The sequence below is a fragment of the Myxine glutinosa genome, chromosome 14 (assembly GCF_964187855.1).
Source record: "Myxine glutinosa chromosome 14, kmMyxGlut1.1, whole genome shotgun sequence".
NCBI lineage: Eukaryota > Metazoa > Chordata > Myxini > Myxiniformes > Myxinidae > Myxine > Myxine glutinosa.
In genome coordinates, this window is record NC_136274.1 from 9,676,341 (window position 1) to 9,686,330 (window position 9,990).

A 9,990-nucleotide genomic window follows, 5' to 3' on the forward strand; every position below is an offset into this window, starting at 1 on the left:
GCTCTTGTGTGTGGGTTTCAAGGTAGGTAGTTGTCCCTTATTGATAGAACTGCGAGTCGCACCAGTATCCACTAAGAATTCTAGTGGCTGTCCATTTACATCTAACGTCAAGGTCGGTTCCTCATCTGGGGTCATCGTTATCAATGGACATTCCTTTGGCGGCCCGCATTCGTCCCGTCAATAGGCGTTTCCATATGACGGCCCTTGCTGTCCCTGGGGCCCTCGTGGTCCCCTTGGACAATTTGGACAATCCCGTCTCCAGTGGCCCATTTGCCCACATTCAAAGCATGCCCCTCTCCCTGGGGGTCCCTGTCCTGGAACCCCCTGTTGGTTTTGTTGGTTTGGCCTTCGCCCCCCTTTGTAGGGAGGTGGGCGCCCTTGCCCTCCCCTCTGCATTTGTTGGCCTGGGGCACAAGGCCCGTATGGCATGCCCGAATTGGGGGTAACCCATGGGGTGGGGCCCATATTGGAGGGTCCCCATTGCGGTGCCCATCCTGGCATGGGTGTTTGTGGTGGCCAATAGGCCGGCGGGGGACCTAGCACAGAACATGGTGGAGCAGCCCATTGGGGTTGTTGGGGTTGTTGGGGTTGTTGGGGTTGTCCCCACGTCTGATTCCCTGGCCCACTAGGTCCTTGTGGTCCACGGGGTACTTGCATCACAGCTGCCTGCAGTGCCGGACCGAGTGTCTCGTCATCACTTGACCCACTCTCACTGTCACTTCCCATTATTTCTGCCCCCTTTTGTTTCTTCTTCTTGCTCCCCGTTGTTCTTGTTGCTTGTTGCTGGGCCAATTTTTCCCTTACCAACATCTGCAACATTTCGTCCTTAATTTCCTTCTTTTCCTCCGAGGAGGAGCCCGGACATTGTTCAAGTTTCGTACATAATTCATTGGTCCCCATTCCTTTCCAACCGAAAAGGACGGCATGCACTTGTTTCTTTAATGCGGGCCGAAGCCCTTCTACTAGGTAATTATTCACCAGGGGAGCGGGTAGGTCCTCGACTTGGATTAATCCTAAGCCGCCCCATCGAGCTATTGCTTTTTCTATTCTTTCTCGGTAATCGCCGATTGATTCTCCTGCCTTTTGCTTTATGTTGCCAATTTTTCCCCAATCTGGTCCTCCAGGTGGCACTAGCGCATTGCCAATGTTGGTCAGGAGATGATTTTTCAAAATGACCCAATCGTTTCCGGCCATGGGTGGCACCCGAGTCATGGGGTCGTCTATTGGCCATAGTGAAAGGGTTTTAGCCTTTGCCCATACCTTTGGTGGCAATATGGATGCTCCCAAATGACAAATATCTCTCCAATCCGGGGCATCCTCTGTAATCCAGTGGCGGAGCAATATTACTATATCCAAAGGTTGGTCGATCAACATTTCCTGAACCCTCTTTTGCATGGCCGTTAAATCAGATTCCTTCCAAGGCACCCGTTCCCTTACTACCACGCCGTTTGCATCTATTCCCACGCATCGCATGGGGAACACTCCCTTTGTTTCTATCGCACGTTGCACTGGTGCCTGATACTCCACTAGTGAAGGGTATACTTTCTGACCTGGACCTATCGGGGGTGGAAACCCCGGGGTGTCTGTGCCACTATCTCCATCGTCCTCGACCTGAGGGGCTGATGGTTGTGGGGTCTTTTGAACTCTAGGGGGTCTCCCATTTGTTTCCCCTACAGCGCCCTGGTGTCGGGTACGTGCCTTAGATCCTGGGACTGGACCATGGGGGGAATAGGAAACAGGGATTTCATCTTCCTCATCCTGTTCCTCCTCTTCGGAATTAATCCGGGCTACCATTAGCCTCTGGCTTATCTGCGCTGCGAGCGCCTTCATCTGTTTATCCTGCTTCTTTCGACCCTGTTTTCGCTCATCCTGGTATTTGCCCAACTCTCCTTGCAAACTCGCTTGTCTGGAGGCTGCCTGTCTCTTCAAGGCCTCCACCTTCCACCAACTATAGACCTTCCATGAATCAGGTGGGAGTCTCTTCTTCTTCTCTAGGGCATCTAAAGCCCCATATAGCACATCCAACTTGTCTATTGCAAATGACCCTTCCTCTGGCCAAGGCGTACTCAGACCCTTGGTTAATACAGCCCATGCTTTGCCCGGCTGCAAAGCAGCATACCCATGTTCTCTTTTCATGTAAAACGCTGGAGTGTTCTTCAAAGGCTCTCCCTCCTTTCCTACCTTATTACCCATTCTTCCTACCTTCTTGGGTTAATCCCTCCTGGTAGTCCTAAGATCGGGTCGCCCCCCGATCTCTAACCTTAAACACAGTTCTCACGCCGGAGTAAACTTAACACCTATTATCTATCACCCACATAGCGGTCTACCTGCTTCCCACGCAGGGAGCTTACCTGAGGGGTATCCCTCCTTATCTCGGGCGCCCTGTATAATCGATTCGTTACCCACTGCTGCTCTGGTTAAACGAAATATGGTTCGGAATACAAGCCAGGTAGTACAGCCGACAGAGGTCCACACATCCAAAGTAAGGTAGGAGGCTTTCAATTTCGATGTGCAAAAACTGCTTACCCAAATTAGATGCCGGCAGGGCCTCCTTCCCGACCTGGAACGTGAGGGACCACCTCGTCTGCACACCTGGATGATCCCACTCCTGACACCAGATCTGTGGAGGTCGATGACCTCAAGGGAAGGAAGGAGAACAAGGAGTAGAGCAGCAATGTTTAATGAAATCGATTACAAACACACAGTGTGGAGCAAGGCTCAAGAATGCACCGCCTGACACGCAGCGGGCATTTTCAAGACACTCACTGCAAAATCAGCAAATAGGCATTTCATATATAGCAAAAATATCAGATAAGAGTCTGCGCTAAAGACAAAGAAAACTGGGCCATAAAGACCCACCTACCATCGTCCCTTCCTGCAGAAGGCCAAACTTAGACTGAAAAGATGTAAGCATAGGATAGGGTGACCTTTTTTGGCTCTTTATCTAAACACATCAGACCCGAGCGCAGGCCGAAGGAAATATTCTCATAATACCTTCAATGGTTTTCTTGACACTAGGCATAATAGTAGATTAATGATTGAATACACATGCTGAATACAATAACAATCAAAGGATATGTAATGTCTATATTTCTCCCGAGGTTGGTTACGTCCTTGATTTAGGAGACACACTAGAAACTACAAAGATATATAATTAATTATTCCCTTTGTGAAGAAGGCGTTTGGCAACATGTTTTTCCCTGTACGTGGGTTGTGGGCTATTTATCTTATGTCTGGCACATACATTCAAGGTCTTGTTTACTGGGCTAAGGATCCACAGGTTTTTCCTGTATCCTGCACCTCGAGCCTAGAAACCACATTTTGTCCACCCGCCTCTGCCTGCAGCTGAGTTCAAATCAGTTTTCAGAAGCACAATATATAATTTCAGATGTTATGATCAATTGAGTCATGGGGTTTAAACCCTAATGGCTAACATATATATATATATATATATATATATATATATATATATATATATATATATATATATATATATATATATATGTATATATATATATATATATATATGTATATATATATATATATATATATATATATATATATGTATATATATATATATATATGTATATATATATATATATGTATATATATATATATATGTATATATATATATATATATATATATATATATATATATATATATATATATATATATATATGTATATATATATATATATATATATATATATATGTATATATATATATATATATATATATGTATATATATATATATATGTATATATATATATATATATATACACATACACATACATATATTGTATTACTGTCGCGTGTCTACCCTGTATTGAACACCGCAGGGTGACGGATGGCCAAACGTGCTTTAACTCCGATGTGTATACCCAAACTATGGCGGTGTTATCTCTTCAGCACGCGCGGTGGTAGTGGAGAGCAGCGAGGTCCTTACCTGTACGGCCAGACTTGACGAGGGTTGTTTGATTCTCACAAACAAATAAACGGACAAGACAAGAAATTGAAAGTCAACAAAGAATGGGTCTAATAAAAACAAATGCCAGGATAACAGAACTGTACGGTAAAATGAATTCCTAAATTGTGGCGCCCCCATACGGACTCATATACAACACAAGGGGATGATAAAATAACGAAAGTAACAAAAGGTAGTGTGGTGCGTTTGCCTGATACTCAGCTCTGGCGTTCTTGATCATCCGGGGTTGACACAGGTCCGCGTCCCTGTGCGGGAACACACGCAATGGTGCGAGGTCGTTCACCGCCAGCCGCTGACGCGGGGCGTACAAGCCAGGCTCCCTCGTCCTTCCCGCTCGGCTGCACCGAGCCCTGATATTCCTCTCAGGCACACACGGCACCAAGTGAAGCCGTCACAAAGCCAGCACGAAGGAGAGACAAGAGAAGGGATGCGTCCACCTTTCCCGCAGCCCGGAACAGGGAGAACAAAAATGCAACCAAGACAAGAGAGAGCAAATAATAAATGTGGCTGTTCGTAATGAATGTCGTAATGAAGAGAGCCACAGGGACGTGTGACTGCTCATTATGAAACCCCGAACCAAGAGAGCGATAGGGACGTGCGTCTGCTCATTATGAAAGCCAGCGCAGAAGAGAGAGAAGTGTGATTAATGTCGGAACCAAGAGAGAGCAAATAATAAATGTGGCTGTTCGTAATGAATGTCGGAATGAAGAGAGCCACAGGGACGTGTGACTGCTCGTTATGAAACCCCGAACCAAGAGAGCAACAGGGGCGTGCGACTGCTCGTTATGAAACCCCCGAACCAAGAGAGCGACAATGGCGGTGCTCTGCCTTTTTGTCCCTGTCGCCAGAATGTTTGATGATGACGTCGCACGCGCTGCAATCACCGAGCGCCACCCGCTCACCTCATCCAATCGTCCTTTGGGACGTGGCTTCACGGTCACTCTTCACGCCCACAGAGATGATTTCGCTGGGTGGTGTCGGTGGTAGTGTCCAGATCCAGTCGGCGATCGCTTATTTCATTTCGGCGCTGATCGCATGGTTGGTGGTGTAATTGTCAAAAGGAACGAAGGGAAAAAAACACTGAGGCGACAACACACAGGGAATCTACCCTTATACCTAAACTAATTAGCTTAGCTCCACCCCTCACCTCAGCGACACATAATGCTTATGTGGGCATCCAGGCCTGACTTAGTTACAGGAAGGTTTCTTCTTCTTCACGACATTCTGAGCACACTACCCTATACAATCCGACCTGGGCTAAGGTATTTCAATAGCTACTCCCACAAACGTAACAATACAAATAAAGAACATATTTTGGACTTTACAATTTTTCTTACCTTTGCGAACTCTTCCGGAATCCAGCTCGAACCAGCCATCTTCGGCATCAGAACCGGATTGAACCAGCCATGGTGTGCAATAAACGTCGGCATTTTTATAAATGGTATGTACTGTAGTCGGAGGAAAACTTAATAATCCAACAACATCAACGGCATGTTCACCAGCGTCCATTCGATGAATAACATCCAACTTAACTTCCAATTTAATTTGAATTCAAGGTAACGCTTTTATGCTGCCTCCTCGCCACTCTACAGTATGGTACATTTCTTTATGCACGACGCAAAGTAGTTCTTGTACAGGGTAGGTGTCATTGAATGCTGCGGCGATGGATACTAGAAAGGACAGATTTAAGTGTGGGTTTAGGCGACACAAATCAAGTCGTGGTGTTAATAAAGTGACAACGTATTTGCGAAATCACAGAAAAGGGGGAGATGTACGTTGGGGTATCTATCTATAATTCCAGTAATCTCTGTACGTCTGTACGTTTGTACGTCTGTTTGTCTGTGACCGCTGTTTCTCGACAACCACGGGTCCGATATACTTTTAACTTGCCAGGTATATTGCTGGGGACCCGAGGATGTGCCTTTTCAAGGTTTCATATTAATCGGACAATTACTTACCGAGCTATGTCCAAAAAACGATTCAACCAATCAGAGAGCAGCGAACGATCGCGTGTGCCGAACGTGGAGGACACACTCTGCCTCGGATGGCACATTTGAGAGCGTATTCATTTATTTCACGTTTGCAAACTATGTTGGCGTTAAACTATGTTTTAAAACTAATAAAACCGAATTTGCGATTCATTCGCTTTCCTGCGCGTTTGTGCACGCGATGGCGATTTCTTTACCAAACTCCGGAAGCCGTTCGCTTTGGACCAAACCATTGCATGTAAATAGAGGGGGGGGGGGATTGTCACCGTACTCGCAAGCCGTTCGCTTTGGACCAAACCATTTCATGTAAATAGAGGGGGGGGGATATAATTTTAGATATAGATATAGTACGGGCAATGCCCTAGTTATTGTAATTCTAACAAAGTTACCCGGCGTTGCCAGCTGAAAATCTCTTTCAAGCCTGAACGGTTGAACCACATTCATGTACAAATGTACAATTTTTTCTTTCTCTTGGGGGCTTGTCATTTTATCAGAAAATGGGGTTTCTCCTGAAACAGAAAATAACAATCAATATTCACAACAAACTCAAACTTACAAGTCTAATGCATGTATTTCTATCAAAATTTAGGTCAATATCACGAATAACAATAAAACTATTCAACAATATATTTGGTATTTCCATTTTGGACACCCTGTATTTGCATATATACTGTTGAACCTCGACAATCACGGATCTCGCTTATTTGCTGTTGATAAAATGTGACCTGCTTCTACATTTGCGGCTCTGTGCTTTGCGTATTCGCGGTTTTTCGCAGGCGCAGAAAAAATCTTCCACTAGCCGCACACATAACCCTTCTGAAAACATTTTTTTCATGGGATTTTTGGTTTTTCCTCATGAATCATGAACCGCCGGAACCTATCCCCCCATTTCCCATTGAAACAATGCCCCCACATTTGCGGATTTGACATTCGTGGCGTTTTCCAGGAACGTTTCCCCCATGAATGTCAGGTTCCGACGATGTATTATTGTAGTGTGCTGTGAAATATATTTAAAGTTCGAACCCCCCCTCCCTCCACTTCCCCCTGCCTTCTCAGGTTATAGCTGGAGTTGAACCCTGGCTGTGCTGTTTTCTGTGAAAAGGTGGAATATGGCAGACTTGGAGCAAACTGAAAAGTGGAGAAAACAAACATCTCCACCCTTAACTGAAAATTCCACCCTCAGCTGAAACCACCTGTTTGCCAGGGTGCTTGGTTTTTCACACAAATTCTTCAAACTTTTGTTGTGAGAAAGTATGAGTTGTAATAGCCGGATGGATGGGTGGTCAGTGGAAATGAGGGTGGCACCATCTTCCCACAGTCCTTTGCAAAGAGCCATTGGCCATGTTTGCATGATGTTGCTTGCATGTCACTATGGCAAAGTGAAGTACTTTCAGCATTCTTGTTTTGACATGAATTAAAAACTTTTTTTCTTCTTCACTCCTCGTTACAATTAACAAGAAAGATTTTGAAAATCTGAAGTTGGCCCAACTTTTTCTGTTTACACTGCAGTGTCTAAGCAAGTCACGACCTGCTATAGAGGGATGTTTTGGTGTGATGTTGCCATTGACATGAATGTCTTTTCTTTGCATGGCAGGGCTCAGGTTTTCTACATGGCAGGGCCTAAGCCGATGGTCTTCAGGGCAAGGGTCTTACAACCCATGTATATGCTTTATCAACTTCAAAAAAAATTAATGGCAAAAACATGAAAAATAATAATACTTGTGACCTTGGCTGAGCTTACTCTGTTGAATTGTTCAAGGAAGTGCCAAATAATAATGTTATCCATGACTTTTCCAGAAGAATGCTTGTTGGCGAGATAAGCACTGGAATTTTAGATATTTCAAAAGAAATTCTTATTATCGTTGTATTATTTGCTATTTATTTTATTACTTGAGATATTTTTTCTGCACCCACTTTATCATTGTGTGAATGGTGTTTACAGGTAGTTATGATGCATTCGTATTTTTTGGGGGAGTGTAAAAGTTTGATAGGCAAGTGTTTTATTTGACTTGGTTTATATTTGTTTTGGTTTGGAAAAGAGAAGATATTTTTATTGAAAAGGTTTTTGTTACCTTGTATCTTTTGATGTGCAATGTGTATTTTGTTACGTTTCTGAGATTTTAACTTCCGCCTAAACTTAAAAATGGTGGAGAGAAGCAGTTGATTCAAATTCGTGCAACATTCAAATGCGGAGTTGCGGAGGAGTGACGCCATATTGGTGTCATTCGATGTCTATGTACCATCTTCAAAAACTTGGGCTGATTTCACACATTAAGGTAAATAACTTTTAAAACGTGAAGCAAAAAAAATTAACCATTTGGGCCTGTAATATATCCATTTACAAAGGGGTCATGTAAGCTGTGAAAATGGTGGCCAGAAACGGGTTTACGTTGCAAAAAAATAAATAAATGGAATTATCGTTTTCTTCAACTGCTTACTATGCACCGATTTTAAAATGGAATTTTTGGGGGCTAAAGGAATGTATTTTACTTGTCACGATGGTTTCGGAATGTTTTCACAGGCTGGGCTTTGGCTCAAAACATGTTGGGCTGAATTTGGAATCGTACGTTTTGTGAAACTACGTAATCGTTTTGATTTTGCATCATTTGAAGAATACAGGTGCATTTGTGAGTGTGATACAGTGTGTGTGTACAGCTTTGATTTATTTTAGATACTCGGAAGGTTGATTGCAAAAATGATGAGAATTGTTGAAGCAGGCTGCTTAAAAATATAAGGCGCTTCACCTGTCCTGGGTAACGGTGGAGGTTACTTTCCTTTTAAACTCAGAATTTTTCTTGAGAATATCATGTTAGTTTAGTTTGTAGCTGCGTCGTATATTTGTAGATGGAATTCTACAAATCTTTATCCTGTTTTTTCATATTCTTTTTCCGGTTTTTTTTGTGAATCGAGGAACAACTGTTGATGTAAATGAGAAAATAAATAAATTTGCCACAGCCTGACATGTGGCTGTATGTGATGGATGCCGTTGCAAATTATCCGCATCCTCATACCTGAAGCCATGTACCTTGTAGACGGTAAAGTTGTTGCATCATTTCCACGATCATTTGTAAAATTTCAGTCTTGATCGACCGTTGTGTTAAAGCTAAGCACTTGGACCTGAGATAAACTTTTGGATGTTAGATACTGGGACGGTAATGCAAAACGAGGTGTGTGAGCGTGAATTTATTGTGGAATTGATTTTGCGTCGATGTTTCCGTGTTTAACCACAAAGCACGCGAAGACTTTGACTTGTACAATTTTCTTAGTTTGCATATTCCTTTTTTTTTCATTTGGAATCTCGTTTGGCAACTTTCATTGAGCAGACGATGTCGCTGCATGTGCTGATGTCACACCATTTCCAAAATCATTTGCTTGGCACTGACTTTGAAGAAGCTGTGAATTTTAAATAGAAGAAAACTGGCAGGTGTTGGCACGCGTGAGGTGGAATAAATAAATAATTTGTGATTATGGTTGAGGGGGCCATTGTTGTTTCCATGTACATTTTGTATAAAAAGTTTGTAATATTTTCTATATGTGGGCCTTTGCTTACCGTAACTTAAATAAGTTATTTGAGATGTCCTGTTTTGTTGTTGTACCCTGTTTGGGTTATTTTACAATCCCTTTGTGATAATACGTGCGTGATTTATTTGCATGTTATCTCAGAAAAAGCTTTGTGTTTCATTACTGGAAATGCTCATTGTTTACAGAATAAAAATATCATCTGGACTTGGTATCCTTTTCTTTAACAGCAAATACTAAATACAGGTCTCCTTTCCTCATACCATGAAAACCATTAAAAGTATTCGTATTCTTGGGTAAAATGCCAGGGGCCTAGAAAAGGCCCCTTTATATAAAAGTATGTGCCATGTGGAAAAGTAGAGAAAAGAAGGGACATTCCATAGTTTATAGAAAATGTCAAACAATAGAAAAGAAGGGACATTCAAAAAATCTCGTGTGTATGATGGACTACCCTTGTGTTCTTTGGAGGAACCAAGTAATGCTCTCGCAAAGTTCATC

The 9,990-nt window shown here is 43.0% G+C and overlaps 1 protein-coding gene across 2 annotated transcripts in view; it reads left to right on the forward strand.

The window, feature by feature from the left end:
• LOC137439418 (kinase suppressor of Ras 2) overlaps nucleotides 1-9,699 on the forward strand; it is a 110,552-nt gene extending 100,853 nt beyond the window's left edge. For both annotated transcript variants that reach the window (XM_078768432.1, XM_068135154.2), the window contains one exon: nucleotides 7,030-9,699. In XM_078768432.1, the coding sequence (XP_078624558.1) occupies nucleotides 7,030-7,036 (7 nt within the window). In that variant the 3' untranslated portion in view covers nucleotides 7,037-9,699. The remainder of the gene's footprint in view (nucleotides 1-7,029) is intronic.
• The last annotated feature ends 291 nt before the right edge of the window (nucleotides 9,700-9,990 follow it).